Source organism: Ammospiza caudacuta, chromosome 5 (genome assembly GCF_027887145.1).
Source record: "Ammospiza caudacuta isolate bAmmCau1 chromosome 5, bAmmCau1.pri, whole genome shotgun sequence".
NCBI lineage: Eukaryota > Metazoa > Chordata > Aves > Passeriformes > Passerellidae > Ammospiza > Ammospiza caudacuta.
In genome coordinates, this window is record NC_080597.1 from 32279365 (window position 1) to 32297502 (window position 18138).

Genomic DNA, 18138 nt, shown 5'->3' on the forward strand with positions numbered 1-18138 from the left:
GACACTCACAGGGATGAGGACAGGACAAGGTCACCTTGGAGGGTCAGTCAGTGCTTGAGGAGGAACAAATGTGGCTGGCCACAGATGTACCTAGAGCATAGCTCAGGTGAGTGTCAGGACATGGACCTGAGTTCAGATGCAGCTCCTGCAAAAGGTGGGGTCTGGGTAAAGCCCTGGCCAAACTTGTCACTGCTCTTCCTCACACAAATCTGATCCAAGGCTAAGCAGCTGCACTACCTGCAGCATGGCCTTGAATACTAGCAGACAAAAATCTGGGAGAGGGAAAATTCCTGCAGAATCAGCTGCTGCCCTACAACAGATCAGTGTATTTTCATGTAGGCTATTGAGTGACCCAATAACAGTTTTGTCTATTGGCACCAAGTCCAAACACTGAAATTGTCACATCCATTTCAGTTGTTCTCAGCCTCTTGTTTATTGCATCATTCACCTGTGTTTACTTGCCTGCAGCCCATTGCAACTCTGTTGTAGTAGAGGGATATCAATTTTAACAATTATTTTGATGGAGGTCTCCAGTGGGAATTGAGAATTTAGAAACTTGCCATGTTGTGTTTACTTTTCATAGAGGCTGATGAATTTGCTAAAGTATGGACCAGACTGCATGGGTTTTCTCAAATCAGGAAGCAAAAAAAAAAAAAAAATTAAAACCAGAATCTATTAAAAGTAAAGATCAAATAATAAGAAACACAAAAAATAATTTGCATAACATGCTCTATCTGAATAGGTTGAAAATTGTTCTAATGGTGCATCAATTTTCTTTGTTAGAGAAAGGAAACAAAAATACCTTATATTTTCTGAGACTCATGTGTTCCCTGTGGGTCTGTTCCCTGTCTTCATGACCTCTCTATACTAGATTTTTATTCTTCCATTTATCAGGTTCTTGCCTTACAAGTGTCTGTTTAAGCATACCCTTTTTTAAATCAGTATGCCAGAGAGGAGTGATGCAGGCACACTGCAACGTGAATATGAGAGTTTAAGCCTCAAAGCATTATGTTTCTGTCACACTTCCATTGTTTCTCATAAAGTAGGAATGTATATTAGTAGGCAAAAATGGGAGACTGGCTTTTACTATTTGCAGTCACCCCTGCACAGTCAGGAGAACCTATGCAAAACCCATGATTTCTAACCCTCTAAAGCTTCTTAACAATTTACTGGTTCAGTGTGTTTTCAAGTTAGCAATAGTTACATTTCCATAGAAAGACAATATGTGCAGAATACTGTTGAAAATTGAGGCTATTTCATAACTTTTTCTACTTCATTCTACTTTTATTTTTGCCACTATTGTAGGTTACTTTAAAATTCATTATAGCAGTGTGGCAGAACAAACTGCACAGGTAGAGGCTTTATAAGTTTTATCTTTAATAGCTTTAATGACTATCTTGAAAGTCTTCACTTGTGTCACTGAGAGGCATTTGTGAAAGAGAAATTGCCGCTTTTACTTCCTGGCAGCTTAACAAAATTCAGAAAAATTAGATGCCAGAGGTATTCTTAGTTTTTTATGAAAACAAGATTTATAACATTAGGTGGCTGTGTTTCTATATAGATGCAAATGGTGCACTTCTGTGTATGGTATTCTGTCAATTTCATTCCAATAATATCTGATTCACTTGTCCAATCTCAGGCAACTTAACAGACAGTGAGAAATATAAAACATGGTAAATTCCCATGCCATGAAAAATGCGAGCAGGTAGAGGAAAGAGACTTTTTTTTAAACCTTCCCTGGGGATGGAAAAAAAATAGTGCAGGTTCAGCTGTTATAAAATAACATATAGCCTGGTAGGAAAGATAAATTAGGAATAATACAACCAAGACCATATATTTCATTTGCAGTATGACACAAAAAGAACCATTTCTCAGTCTAATTTCTTCCCCTTCTATGAAATCTGAGGTGAAAATCTGACATTTTTGGGCAGTAAGGATATTAATGTCTTTTTTACCCTTTTGCCTTCCCCCAGCTATGGATTCTTTGATGCCTAGAAAGAATTGAACTACAGCTACAGTCTTGGTATACTCTGGTGTAAAAGACAAGATTCCATAAGAAAAAGATGTATCGAAAAAGAAGTTCTATTACTGCTTAAACACAAAATAGTTTCATATTATACTAACCATTAAAAGACTGTTGATCAGAGAAGAAGATAAGTGACCCAAAGAAAACAGCATGTGTAATTCCTGTTTGGAAAGGTTTTAATGGGTATCACCAGTAATTGTTGCTCATCCTTGTTTTTCAGATGAAGCAGATTGGTCACGATGGTTACAACCCCTCCTCTGTAGCTGAATGGCTGGATTCCATTGAACTGGGTGACTATACCAAATCCTTTCTAATTAATGGCTATACATCGATGGACCTTGTGAAAAAAATATGGGAGATTGAATTAATTAATGTAAGTTGATTAATTTATAGCAGTAGTTCCTCCCAAATACATTACATAGTACTTGTCCTTGTACATCAAGGAGAACACAGAAAAGCAATTTGCACCACAAGTACAATCATCAAATGCTCTTAATGACTACACCTTTCATGCCTGTACCTGAGTTGGCTGTACCCTTTGCTTTCATTTAGTTTGCCATTGTCTTTAGCATGGTATTCAATCAGCATGAGTGTGTTTGCCTTCAGGAGGCAGAATGACATTTAAAAATATGTTTTGGGAGTTTGTGGCTACAAAGCACACAGCTCCAGCTGAATTGGACATAAAATAAGGAAACCTTATTGTTAGCAAGTTATTCTGAAAAACCACTGTTTTTTATTTAGTCATCAATTTTGTTTGAAACTTCATTTACATGACTCAGTTTAATTAGAGCCCACATATGAGCAACCATAAACTTTAATGTGGACTGCTCTGCAGGGTAATTTGGAATGAGAGGAAGTTTGTGCTGTTATAGTGAAGTTTCTAATGTTACAGTGAAGACATTGACAGTACAGCTCTGCCAGAAGAATTTTCATGTGAGTTATGTGTCTGAAAGTGAGTTGTTTTTTCCTATAAAAGATTGAGCATTGTAGCTTTGCTGTGACTTCTGAAATCAACTGTAATGTCAGTTTATATTAACTTTTAGGGCAACCTCTACATGGAGAGAAGCCTGATATCACGTGTTATTGATTCTTCACAGACAAAAGGCTCTGCTCTTCCTTCAGGTGTAGGAGGATGCTGCATCTCTGCCTCTGATTAGTGCCGGAGTCCCAGAGCAGTCCAAGGGCTACCAGTAACCACAGTCAATCAAGCATAAGATAAAGCAGCTGCTGTAGTTGTATGCTAGCAAACAGCTCCCACTGTGTCCCAGGCTGGAGAAATAAAGAACATAACTATGGTGCAAAGCCCTGCTGCAGCACAGTAACTTCTGCACAAGGCACAGGCGGCTGTAGCCTGAGACCAGCATCTAAACAAAAGAAAGAAAAGCATAAAAGGAGTTAATTCATGTTAGCTGGAAGACAAAACCATGGAACGTTAGAATTTCTTTTCTTGCTGTCACAGTTGATGTTAACTGGCAGAAAAAATGTAGTGTAAGGGCCAAACTCTGCCTTGTGTGTTTTTTCTCATTTAATGTATCTTGTAGGTACCTAATTGAAGTCAGGATATGACTGATGCATTACAGATGTCTGCTGCTAAGCTAGTTATAACTGGGATTCTTTTTTCTCTAAATTGCTGGAATTTTAATAAGAATTTGGGACCCTTTGCCTCAGAAGCTAATATAGGTCATCAATCAGCACTGAGGTGAAAAAAGTAGAAGATGTAGAAGATTCTGCTCTTACTGTTTTCTGTAATTTTGCATCCCGTTTTGCCACAATCAATTTGCAAACAAATTACCCTTTAGCTCCCCCAAGTGGATCATTAAAACGTCATTAAAGGTTTGTGGTTTGATTCCAAACATACTTAAACTGATGAAAAGGGGAGTACCTGCACTGAAGTTAACAGGAATAGACTTCTGTAAAACTTATATAAACAAAATCCTTATGTCCCTCTAACTTTAAAGCTTAACATTATGTTCAATTTGAAGGCCTGTACTTTTTGGGAAAACACCCCCTTTTGCCATGAGTTGTAATTAGAAGCTGTTTAATGGTTTTATAAATACTTCTATAGATACAGGAATCTATAGAGATAAATATTTTTCCACCTGATAGGTTTGAATTATATTGTTCAAGAGCAAAGTTAATAAAACAGTCTTGCCTTATAAGAATTACTGTTTTAGTCCTGCCATATTTGATTCCTCCCAATCAGTAGGAGCTCAATGTAATGATATTATGTTCGCTGAGAAAATCTGTAGCTTAGAAAGGTATTTACTATTACTGGTTTTTTTCATTTGGAGGGAATCTTTCAGAAATGGACAAGAAATTGGTTTGAAGCATTGTGCAGTCTGTCAGAATGAAGTACTTAGCTCCAGCCAGCAGTCCTGATGTCTGAAATTGATTTCAAAGGTCTCACTTCTTCAGTTGTTAGCAAAGAAAATCTTATTGCAGAAAGTTTTTCATAAAAGAATGCATAAAGGTCAAAGCCACTAACTCAGGAACAGGACTCTTCTCTTGAGTAGGTCAAAATCCAGACATTTGAAAAACAAGAGAAAGAAACAGACTCAGAATCATAAAAATAATTCAGAGTACCCTTGGTTTGGAGGCTCTGGATGCCTCAGTTGTAGATAGAACAAGAAATTTAAATTAAAGTTATGCCTAATATGCAATAAAAAATATCAAGGGCTACAGAAATGTTAACTTCTTCATTTCAGCTTCTTAAATAGCTTCAGCCACTGAATTTGACATGAAAGCCATACCTAATTTGCTTCAGGGAATCCCTTTGTTCATATTTGGTGCTTCTTTCCATTTAACTATTGGGAAGTCAAGCATGGGTCCTGGAGGGGTGGAAACAGGTTTGGTGCTAGAGATATCTTCTGTTTGGATCCCTCACTGCAAGAAGGAGGTTGAGGCACTGGAGTGTATCCCAAAAGGGCAGCAAAGTTGGTGAAGGGTCTGGAGCACACATCCTCTGAAGGATGGCTGAGGGAGCTGGGGGTGCTCAGCCTGGAGAAAAGGAGGCTCAGAGAAGAGATTTTCACTCCAAACCTACCTGGAAGGAGGCTGTAGCAAGGTGGAGGTCAGTCTCTTCTCCCAAGTAACAAACAATAGGATAAGAAAGAGGAAATGGCCTCAAGGCTCGTATTGAATATTAGGAAAAAATTCTTCACTGAAAAGAAAGAGTAGTCAAGCACTGGAACAGGCTGCCCAGGGAAGTCACCAGCGTTGAGTCACCATCCCTGGGGATATTTCAAAGACATGTAGGTGTGGCACTTCGAGATATGGTTCAGTGGGAGCTGACAGTGTTAGGTTTATGGTGGAACTCAATTAGCTTCAAGGTCTTTTCCAACTTAAATGATTCTATGATTTAAGTTATCCTTTGTGGTTTTTCCTTTATTTCCATATGGCACTGTAATGATCAGAATTTTGGGTCTTCTTGTCTTCCTAAAAAGAACTCTTTATTTCCAACACAGTTTTATTATTCTTGTAAATTATCATCTGGATAAGCGTATTTAAAAGCACTGTGAGGAGAGCACCAAGCAGGAGAATGTCCTGAGGCACTGGTGGGAAAGGGCACATTCCCTCAGCTTTTCTGGTTCCCCTGCCGGCTCTCTGGCATTAAAAAACAAATTTAACATTCATCTTCCTAAAATTTATTTCAAATTATTCTGGCAAAGTAATGCCATCTCTAACTTACGTGCTAGTTTCTTTCAAACTTTTATGTGTACGTAGGGCATGTGTTTCTTCAAAGGCAATCAAGCAGCAATTTCTAAAAGCATTTGAATCAGAAGAATAACTGTAAAAGTTATTCATTTGTGTTTCTTGTAAGCTCCCACCAGCATTCTCAGTCCTTCTTCAACAAGTCAGACTTTGCAATTTAGATTTTGTTTCAGTAATTAATTTTTCATTTAGATAATTTAGAAATTTCCCAGATCCATTTCCGTCTGTGATGTGCTTTCTGGGAAGCATTGTTCTAATTTTCTTGTCCTGGGATTGTAAGTATTCAGAATGCCTTCTCTTAGATTAGACTTTCCCAACACTTCTGCTTTTGTCTCCCAAAAAGAGACAAAACCCCAAAAGTTTTTTGGCTCATTAGAGAGATCAGATTATGTATCCTGATTCAGATATAATTTATTCAATGCTGTAGCCATGAGGAACTTTTCTGAAAAAAAAGTCCAGCATGTTCTATAATCTCCTAACCCTCCTGTGCACCTGTGCTTTGAAGTATAAATGCTTTTCTATATGACTAATCATATTATCCTTGTCTGTTACTCTAGATTACTTATGTAACCCTCCCCCTGTGGGACTCACTCTCCTCAGGGAACTTTTACCATAGAGATTCTTCAGGCAAGATATAAACACTTTAAAAGCACAAAGCAGATTATTTGTCGTGTAACACACAATACTTTGTAGGACTAATGAACTAGGCATTAAATCAACCCCCACCGAATGAGTCACTCAGTATAATGGGCAAGTAGTCATCTCTCAGGTAAGGGGAGAGCTGGACTCTGGGGCTCACTGAACAGGCTGATCTGTGGTAGTGCTGAGCTGCTGTCTTCTGATTTCCCTTTCTTTTTTCTTGTTAGGATTTTATTCCCCTTCATGTGATTGTCCCCTTCATTGAATCTTTGAGGTGCCAGTTTTCCCTGTCTCAACATCTTACTTATGTCTGCAACTTTACCTTTCTTATCTCGAATGCTTCCAGCCTGTGCACTCTCTCACAGCTCCCTCTCACGCCCTAGCAATTTTCTCAGAGGGAAGCTGAGAACAGTTGCACAGCTGCACTGTACTGAAAGTAGGTCTGGGATCACAGATAGCTGAACTCCTGGGAGGAGGGTTACATCGAAGTGGCCTGGTTTACATTTCTTCTCAATTAGTTCATCTTGCACTCTGAGCTTCTTTTCTCATATATGCTTCTTTCCCATGGATGATTCAGTTTTTTTCTTATGTAAAATTAATCTTTATGCTATGGTTCAATTACTGTCCAAACTTTGAGCTTTTTGGGAAGCATACTTGAAAATCTCTCCTAGATTGCACTCCTGGTTTCTCTTAGGATATGATGGCTGCTGTTCAAGATCAGAGCAAAATATATCAGAGAGAGAAATTAGTTACCAATGGACTGCCTTCCATTAGTTTATAGCTAAATACTTTGGACCTTTCACAAAATCACATGAGTCCCACAATTTAATTGATTTATATACTGTGTGGAAAAGTGACTCTTTAGTTTTATTTAAAGTGGATACATGATTATTGAAACCCATGATGTTTTTACTGTAGGAATGAAAGAGCCTAACAGCAGCCATAGTGAAGCAGATCAGTAGGTCTGTGTAACCCACTGTGATGTCTGTAAAAATCACTATAAACAGAGGACCAGAGAAGGCTATGTAGCAAGTATATTATGAACAAGCATATTATGAATTATTTGCATAGCATTCTTAAAATAACAGTTTTGAGCTCAAGGACTTCTGAAATTGGGCCCAACTGGTCCTTGACTTTTTAACCTGGAATAAGTTCCTATCATCATCAAATTTTTTGATCTTACTGCTGGTCTTCTTGCCTGTAGAATGAATAAATATATTGAGCTGAGGTTAATTCACAGATCTCTTGAGGAATTCACTAGAAACCTTCTTCCATCTTGAAAACTGTGATTTCTCCTGCAGTTTCCTGGTTTAAACAGCTATTTCTCCAAGAGAGAACCTCTTCTTAATGCTTAATGTTTGATGACTGCTGTTTTGTGGCCTTTGGGGTATTTTTTGTCTAAGGGTTTTCAGAGTGACTTCATCAAAAGGCTTTAGAAGTTCAGGCAAACAAGGAGATCAAGGAAATTGTTAACCTTCACTATGTGATTTTGACTGCTTCATGGAACACCAGAAGGTTCCTGAGATATGAGGCATCCTTACATGCAGTCACTTCAACTCTTCTTGGTTGGCTTTATTCATGTGTGCATTTCTAGTATGCATTTTTAAATTCCTACTATTTCACCTGGGATAAGTGTAGGGGCCAGTATTATTGTGGATCTTCCATGAAACTAGTCTCAAAAACTGACATCAATTTTGTTACTTTACAGTCCTCAGATAACAAGTTTTTAAGGGAAAAGTTACACATTGTTGCTAGTAGCACATCAAATTCATCTTTGAATTCCTTCTCTATTTATCTTTTCTGTGCTATGGTTCATTTTACACACTTCTATCATTTCTCCTGGCAATGGTCTCATTTGCAAACCAAAGAGTCCTACATCATTTAGTAATTTCAGACATCCAGAAATCCTTGTTCTGTATCTTTCTGGTCCTTCTCTTTACAGCTCCAATGCAGTCACAGAGTGGCAGTGATACATGTCTAATTTCAAAGTCAGAATTTCTTTATGCATATCTAGCTTGAGCCTGTAGGTCTAAGTTATGGAAACCATTGAGTTGAACTTAGTGCTCAGAGCTCTCATGAGGCCTTAGCTGACTAATACACCTACAATATCTCCTTTTACTAAAGTTCTTCTTCTACTAAGGAACAGATATTTCTAGCCTTTGAAATTTTAATGTGAATCTTTAAAATTCTCTGCCAGGCAGACTGAACTTTGGGTCTTCTTGCTTATTAGTAGAGTAGTAACCTATGTATAAGATGCATTAATACATTCAGGGAAACGATTTCTGCTACATTTATGGTGAGTTTCATATTAAATAACTACAATTTTTAAATGGGTAATGGTCAGCCTTGGTTTGTTTGAGAAAATGGGAAGGAAAATTTCAAAATCCATTCAAATTCTTTGGCTTCATTTTCAAAGCTATCCTAATTATATTAATTAGGATCATTAATATAATTAATTATATAGAACCGGATATTAAGCATTCTTTTGACAACAGAAGAGTTGTTTGTGTTTTTCATATCAAAAAGATGAGTATGCAACTGAATGGCTTTCATCATGATGCATTACTTCTTCATGAGGTAAGATGTATATGGATTTGTTCATTTCCTCCTGCACTGTAGGACAATGCTGTAAATTGGATTACATTCATATCTGTTACCCACTGTGGTTTCAAATACAAAGGATATCACTCTAAATTACTCTATTTACCTTTGACACTGGATCAGTAAGTTCATTAAGTGTACAAAAAAAGCCATGCACTATTATACAAATAGCATTTTTTCCATATAGTGGAGTTATGTAGATTCCCTTTATCCAGGGCACCCACAGAGGTCTCAAAGTAGTTTTAATAATGGATATCTGTTTCTTTTGCAATAATTAAATATGTACAAATTGCAATAATGTACTAAATTTGTTCCTTTGGATCTTGCATTTGAAAATTATTCTTTCTGCTGTCAGACTCTTTCTGTTTTGCATTCTGATAATATCGCCATCATTCAGTTCCTAAATTACTGTGGATGTTACTTTTAATTTAGAAACTGTTGTTATGTTGTAGTATTGCAGTGGCTGTCTCCAGAAATCTCATTGGAAGCACTGTATCCTCAACAAATCCATGTGCCAGTATTTTAACTTTGTAACACGTTTAACTCTTCTGTACAGTTTCTGCATGTAATGTTTTGCATAGGTAGTGATCTTACAGCCTGGGAAGGATCTGATGTGCAAGCTTCCATCTGTTCCTCACTCTGAAGAAAATACTTTTAAAATACATCATTCTCTTTCCTCTATACTGTAACTTGCAAAAGAGCTTGAGATGACAAACCATGGCAATTCCTTCAAACATGTTGTGTTTACCTCTTCCCACTCCCACTTTGGATCATGGCAGTGCTTAGAGTTCAGAGGGAGGGAGGGAGGGAGGGAGGGAGGGAGGGAGGAAGGAAGGAAGGAAGGAAGGAAGGAAGGAAGGAAGGAAGGAAGGAAGGAAGGAAGGAAGGAAGGAAGGAAGGAAGGAAGGAAGGAAGGAAGGAAGGAAGGAAGGAAGGAAGGAAGGAAGGAAGGAAGGAAGGAAGGAAGGAAGGAAGGAAGGAAGGAAGGAAGGAAGGAAGGAAGGAAGGAAGGAAGGAAGGAAGGAAGGAAGGAAGGAAGGAAGGAAGGAAGGAAGGAAGGAAGGAAGGAAGGAAGGAAGGAAGGAAGGAAGGAAGGAAGGAAGGAAGGAAGGAAGGAAGGAAGGAAGGAAGGAAGGAAGGAAATATTTGCATTGTGAACAATGTCATGACATTTATTCTTTTGGTAGCATAATGATTCTTTTCTAATACACCTGATGTCATTTTGTACTACAGGTTATTTTAATAGAAGACATGATACAAATACTTTGAAATAATTTTCCTGATTCTTTTATTTCCTTGCATTATGGCAATAACAAAAAAAAATAATGTTTTGTGATTTAAAAGTGGTATTAAAACCACTCTGTTTGATTTGTAAATCTAGCCATTGAAATTTGCAGATAGCAATTGCTTTTCCCTCCTTTCTGAAGCAAACATTTGCCTTAGAATTTTTAAAATCAGAACTTCCCCCCCCACCTTTTTCTCTTTTATTTCATTTCTTCTCTTCCCCCACACTCTCTTCAAAACAAATTATAATCAGGTAGTGATTGGCAGTCATTTTTAGCACTAATAATCAAAGCTGAGCAATTTTAGCACCTATTGTGTTCCATCTGCAGGATCATTTTCTTGTCCTGTAACACAAGGTAGCACAAATGATTGATTTATTAAAAAAATTATCCTGCATTATAAAGTAACCCACTCTATCTATTGCCAGAGAGAGCACTGTCTCTGAAGTATCCTAACAAAATCTCTCTCCATCCAGGGAACAAATAAATTGCCTTATCATTTGATTTTCTGTCTAAAATCTTGATGTTCTATCAGAAGGTTCATATTTCGAGTTTCAGAATGTGATCTCCTTTCCAGGGAGTACAATAGACTTCTTATTTCCTTTAAAACCCCTGGAAAATAACCTCTTCTGCCAGCCCACAAGTTCTCTACAAAAACAGATAAAATACAGTCACTAAATATTTTGTTGTCCTAGGCAACAACTTGTTCTGCCTTCAGTAGCTTAGGAGAGGCCTGAATAGAATTTTACCAGCTTAACCTTTTAAGTGTTGATGAGCCAGCAAGGAAATTGGATTTCTATTTTAAAATAATATCCTTTTTCAGATCAAGCTGATATTAATTTAGAAATTTTATATATATCCTATTTTGAATTTGACCTCTGAAATATGCAGGCTTAGGATAGCATCCTTCATTACAACAAGAATTGTTGATTGTAGTGAAAGACAGGTGCTGTAAATAATGTCATTATGGGTATTTTATTTTGTAGACAGTATTTGTGATACTTGAGCCGGAATAAATGGTTTGTTTCAAATACTTACAATTTCTGCCCATAAAACATACCTCTCATAGTTTTAGCTTAAGGCATTTTAAAACAGATTGTGTTGATTGAAGGTCAATACAAAATACTTGAAGGTGATGATACATAAAAGCAAACAAGAACATAATTGTGTTAATGTTGCAAACCAATACTTCTGCTTTTACTTTGAAGCAATTTGCAGTGATAAAAATCATAAAGAAATATCCCCTTTTTCAAAGAAATAAAGCTGCAGAATTTATTACATAATTTTTTAAAGGACTGCAGTACTATTTTGGTGCTTTTCAAAGAATACTGTGTTCAGTAGTGTGCAAAGGAAAAATAATTCTTCTTTAATATCTAAAATCTATTTTTTTCTGCTTCTGCATTGCCATATAAAACATCGCGAAGGGTTGATATTTCCAGTTAAAATTCCCAAGTGTATCAGATCTTGGCTAGCATAATTTGTCTTCTGTTTGCAGCTGATTTCAATAGCTGAAGATAGAGAGGACTGAATGGCAATCATTTTAACTATAAAGATGTTGAAGATCAGAAATACTTTAGAAATATTTTCCCTCTCGAACAGATTTTTTTGACATTCTCAGGTGTGAGAGCCAATGCAGTGCTGTGCCATATAGACCTATCAGTGTGATTAATGTTCCAGAATTAGGACAGCAGCCTTACCCTGGGTCTTTTGCTTGATTCTCCTGTCTCACATTGTTCAGAGCTACTTTGGATATCTCTGCAGTCCACTGCATTTGTATCACACAGATACAGCCCTGGATTTCAAAAAGGACTGGAAAGTATTATACCAAGATTATTAATAGAAGTAAGGTAAATTTTTTTCAAAACAATGAAGTTGAGGAGGAAGGAAATATTTACTCAACTGTAAAAGGTTCTGTTGCAGCCTACAGCCAACAGGGCTTGAGTCCTTAAAGCTGTCTTCAAGGATTTTTGTCTTTCACTGTTTTTAACTTTCAAAGGAATAAGGTTTCGCTTTCCATAAAGGGCAATGCACAATTCTAATAGTTGTTGGTGCCAAGAAACCTTTTATATTCAGTCTGTATTATTTCAAAATTAAATACCATTTTCTCCAGTTATAAATTTTCCATAGATGTAAATAACACACTGGCAGCCCAAATGTTTACATCCTGGAAATAGTTATTGGCATGTACTTGCAATCCCTTTCATAATGATCAAGACCTTGGAAGATTATGTACATTTAACTCCTGATTTAGATTCCTGCCTCAGATTGTACTTTCTCACTCATTGCTTATTTTAAAGACTGTTCTTCGTACCACGTAGAGATCTTGAAAATGTTGTATTCATCTGATAAGCAATATGTGTATGGATTTGAATGCATTTCAATAATATAAAAATAATTTGTGAAAATGCAGTTAACCTTGGTGGGGTTTTTTGTGCAATGAATTTCCAAATGTTATTCAGATAATGAATTACAGCATAGCTTGCAAGTCTGTGAGTCTGTTAATACGAAATTAGAAAGCTTTCTAGTTTTCTGGGGTTCAAAACAGAAAATCAGTTTCAAAATCTATTAGAATGCTTCATCTGTGCTTTTTTAATCTATGAACTAAGTGCCTGATTCAGATGCACTAATGACAGAAGCTACTGGAAAAATATAGTTAGACCTTGGTTATTCTTTCTTCACATATTAAAAGCTGGATCAGAACCTGCCTGAGCTAATCAGGTTGTATGAACACATTCATCAGTAAAGGAAGGACATATGAGTTTTCCAAATGGCATTTTTTATCACTCTTGAGGCATCAACGAAGCACCTGGCCATCCTGCTTTTCTCAGGGTCTGGGCTTCATGCTACCCTTTAATACATTTAATAATAATTCTATTCAGTGGTTGCAGATGAGTTGCTGATGACTGTCTTTCAATCTCTATCATCTAAGAATTTTTTCCTGTTCTACGTGCATGATCTACTTGAAAACAGAAAAGACAGTCATAATGACTTTCTATAAAATACTTTTCCCTCCAGTAAGCCACAAAGCAATACATATGCACTCATGTGCACACATAAAGCACAAGAAGAAGAATTATGCAGAGCTAAGTATTTAAAACATTTGTGTTCCCACACACAATATGGTTCTACTGTGTTTTCAGTGAACATAACCAAATGCAAGGTATTTTGTGCTTCCTTCTTTATAAGTAAATTTATGTAAGATTTATATAAGCAACAGATAAGCATCAAAGCCATAGCTGAGGAGGATGGATGGCAAAACACCAGGCTAGTTCATAAATTTACATTATTAAAGGGAAGTGATAGATCTATGCTGCTTCTTTAGTTGAAGCTGAGCAACAGTTTGCAAGCAGAAATAATTCTTCTCACCTGCTTTTCATAGCAAAGTGTACAGTAGCACTAGTACATGACCTCCACCAAAAAAAAATCATTATTTTAGGTTATCTGCTCTATCTGTGAACACTTTTTTTTTTTTTTTTTTTTGTAATTTGTGGCTCTCTGGGAATCAGAAGCATAAGATGTGACAATGTGAGAGAAAAAAAATGACAGAAGTCTAATATGCCTCTAAGCATATGGATGGCTGGCTTTGGAAATTGGCTAGAACTGAAGCATGGGCAAGAGGAAGCTGAGAACTAAGGAGAGGTAGAAGCAAATGAGATACATGCCAGGATGAGATGTGAAGAGTCAGAAACAAGTGCCATGAGAAGCTAATAGGCTTAGCAAGAATGACTAGAAATGTATTTTGAAGAAACAAAGAGTATCTAAGTATCATATAAAATAGATGACAGTCCTTATTTTATGTCTGTTTAAAATAGAAGCAAATGACTACACAGATACATAGAGAGTTTCAAATATTCAAAATTGCTCTCACAATTAGATTTTCTGTTTTTCTTTAATCAAATCAGCTTGCTGACCCTTTGCATCAGAGATTCACCCTCAAGGTTTGACAGCGAGCTCCTAGAACACTCTCTAAAATATGATCAGAAAAAATACTTTCAGTGTTTTTATGGTGTTATTAATAAACAATACTATGGATATGAAAATGATGATTTACAGAAAATGTGAGAGATGACTACATGTCATATATTGTAGAAGAAATAAAACATTGGATAGTGTTTCAGGTAAGATTTGTGTCAAGAATGCCTTGATGTGAGAAAGAGTTTAAAAGTTTGTAAAAGATTCTTTGGAGATGTTCATTTAAGCTGAGGTTCTTGGTAAAATATTTTCCTGCGTATTTTGATGTGTGCTTCAGCTTTTCACCATAAGATTTCTATTGGCCACTGGAATTCAGATAAGGCAGAGAAGCAATCTGACTGCTATCTTCTTTGCATTTCCCCAGGGATTTAACAGAGATTATTCCAATGTGTCAAGGATAAAACCCCCACACTGTTTTGCAGGAGGTGCTGTTAAGCGAAATGGCTGAGATTTTGTGTTTATTGCTGACAATTTGTTATTTTTTCCATAAGCATCAGCATTTTAGCATCCCATTTGTTTGTGTTAAGTATTTTTTTCCGTGTAAGTATGGAATTAGCTGCTGCATTTTTCTACAAGGAATCCAGGAAGATACTGCTGATAATTAAACACAGACCAATTAATAGGAAAATGAAGACTTTTATTTGGTCTTGAGACTCACCTATTTTGTTTGACTGTGGATGTAGCAATTATCAAGACACTAAATAGACTCAGAGGTTAAGAAATATAAATTTTCCGATGGGAAAATGTCAAGGTAAGTTTAAATGAATAGGAGGGTCAGAAATGTGTTTACTGATAAGCAGAAAACTACCATTAGAACCACAACACACATAATTCTGAATAAATGAAATCTTGTATTTGGACTTAGTCTTCATCATGTCCTCCTAATGTCTTGCAAGTAAAAAAAAACCCAGAATTAAAAACAAAAATAAGGAACAAAATCCCAAAACCTTTCCCAAGTATCTATCAACAGAGCTATATCTTTATAACAAATCTTTTATGGAATTGTCAGAGATGAGTGTTAATGACAATACCCACAGTTAGTTTTTACTCACGACTAGTAAAATAATAATAAGTAGTAGCATGTTTTATTTATTTTAGTAGCTAGCTGACACTTGGCTTTGAAAAACACTGTGGGAAATCAATTATTTTCATTGTTCATTTTGTTTTCTACTTCATCTTTTTTATCTCAAGGGTAGTTTCCCATTAAAACATTTCAGAACCTCGTTTGCTCTCACTGTGAATTTCCCACCAGAGTTCCTAATCCAGTTTAGCTGACACACCACAAGTAAGTGGTACTGGTCAGAAAGAACAAAGACCAGTCAGTGCAATGGACATTCTGGGACATGTCTGGAGGTCTTATACCTTTGGTGCTTTCGCCAAAGCTGTCTTGCCAGCAGCTGAAAATTTGGAATTCTCCGGTATTTCCTTGTGAAACTTACTGATACTTTAGGAACCCAGCATACTTGTTCAGTGCATTACTTTGCCATGAGGCTCCTGGGAATTTTTAAAATGTGTGCACTCAAATGTCTCTGGTGGTAGGATACCCTGAGTTGTTCAGTTTATATGTGAAGCTATATACAAAGCAGTATTAAAAAAAAAAGTTACACAATCATTTAGAAGGGTGGTATAATTCAATGTATATCTATATATACATTGAATTATACATACATACATACATATATATATATATATATATATATATATATATATATATATGTTATTGTGATCTGCTTCTTGTGTTATGTTTAATTTACTTCTGGCCTCCCTCCCCTGGCTTTTATTTTTTGACTTCTCTTTTGCCAGTCTTCATATGTTATTATAGGATAAGCAATTAGGATAAGCAATAAAAAACAAGGCTAACAGGGTTCTTGGAGAGCTCTAACTCAACCAGTTTCTCTTCTCATGGATAAGCAGAAGAACTCTCAGTTAGATTATTGATATTTTAGAGTGCATCTTCTAACCAGCCATTACCAAAATGATTGAAGTACAAAAGGGTTTACAGCCCAACTTTACTAAATTATTGTATAGGGCAACTATAGCTAATTAGGCCTATAACTATATAGGGCAACTAATACTATATTATTATAAAGGGCAATGTTGGGCAAAATTCATAACTGTGTCTTTCATGTGCCCATTATATTAATTATTTTGCATATTCCACTCATTAAGTGGGTGGAAATGGAGCAAGACATTGCATTACTAGAAAAAACTATGTTTTCCCTACGCATGTATTAATTTCTAAGTTCCTTGTGATGATTGATCCTACAGTATGCAATCATGGATATACTGGAACTGTCCAGATTATTTTGTTTTTACTAAAATTAATTGTCTTACGAAGCAGACACTCTTTTTCATAACTGTGTCACAGTTATGAAAAGAAAATTCTGAAAATTATTATAAAAAATTAAAAATAAATTGCATTTTAAAATCTATATAATTTTAAAATATCTAAATATTTTAAAAAATCATCTTGAAAGTTTATTTCATGTACCTAGGTGATCACTTGAAATTGGAATGAAATCAATAATATTTTCTTTGATCTATATTGAACATGTTAAATTGTGTTCTGCTTTAGCAAAAGGAGGAACAATGGAAGGATAAAATTTCAATTTCTGACTATATCAGTGAAATTCATATTTACAGCTCAGTCATAGGAGATACATGTCTAGCTTCTTGCTATAATCATTGAAGATATGCAGCCATTTCTCTTATGTGATTCATCTAGTCCTAAAGCAAAAGCCTAAATTATATCAAATGAGTCATGCTTGAAGGTGCCTTTTTTTCCCTGTTAATTAAAGGGACCTTGACATGAGTACTGAGATCTCTGTTGTGAACATTTTTATGCCATAAAATTAATATTACTCTGAATCTGTATTTGGACTTTTAGTTGAGAAAATACAATAGAAATTATTGACTTAAAATTGTGATATACAGGAAAAATAATAATTAAAAACAGTCCCAGTATCAAAACTCCTGAGATGAAACCTGTTTCCCCTAGAAACCTGTTTCTTACTTGAGGAAACGTGCTTGAAAGTCTCACTATGTTCTGAGAAAGTAATTGTAGCACACCATCGTATATCAACACATTTTATCTTTAACAGCCACTGGATGTACCAGACTGCTGAATGCTGCCTACTCCTTAGGAACACCATGTATCATATGTCTGGCTTTTTTCAGTCCTGCAACTATGTCGCTCCTACTTCTATGGCATTTGTACCACAAGAGAGAACAACTTTTACCATGTCTTTCTAAATCCACGCTCCTAGTTATGAATAGAAAGAATAAAGTTAATAGCCTCATTTTTTCTGACCAGTCAGTATGCTGAAAAGTTCCAGAATAATTCCATGTAAAACAGATTTTCCAATTTCCGTTTTAAATTTCTGTGTTTTATCCAGGACCTGTGATTTTTTTATTCAGGCAAGATAAATCCCATTCAAGTAGCACAGACCTGATTTTATAAGGGCTGTGCTCTTTTCAGCTATGCCTACAGATTTGAACCCATTTGCACTTCCTAAGGATAAATTTTGTATATGATGATAATTTGTAAACTTCGCAGCAAGCTCATAAATGTTAATTCTATGTTCAGCGGTCAAACCAAGCAGTTTCTGAAAGTATAGTTCAGCATGTCTTGTGGGTTCAGCTGCTTTACATTTGAGGCCTAGAAAACTTTATAAACATTTTTCTAGTGTTGTCTTAGAAAATAAATATATATATGGCAAAAAAGGAATGAAATCTGATGATGCTGTCTTATGTGCTGAAAACAGTCATACATGCAGAATCACCAACTCCTGCCTGTATTCCTGAAATTAATTTAAAATACAAAATAGTTTGAAATGATCTTACAGTTGTAAAAAGACGTGTTATCAAACCATATATTTAAGTGTCCTTGATATTTCTGTGCATCAT

The 18138-nt window shown here is 36.0% G+C and overlaps 1 protein-coding gene across 4 annotated transcripts in view; it reads left to right on the forward strand.

Annotated features, from left to right (window-relative positions):
• The window catches only part of ANKS1B (ankyrin repeat and sterile alpha motif domain containing 1B), a 412748-nt gene that overhangs the window by 252180 nt on the left and 142430 nt on the right, over nt 1–18138 (forward strand). For all 4 annotated transcript variants that reach the window (XM_058804621.1, XM_058804622.1, XM_058804623.1 and 1 more), the window contains one exon: nt 2247–2399. In XM_058804621.1, coding sequence (XP_058660604.1) covers nt 2247–2399 — 153 coding nt within the window. The remainder of the gene's footprint in view (nt 1–2246; nt 2400–18138) is intronic.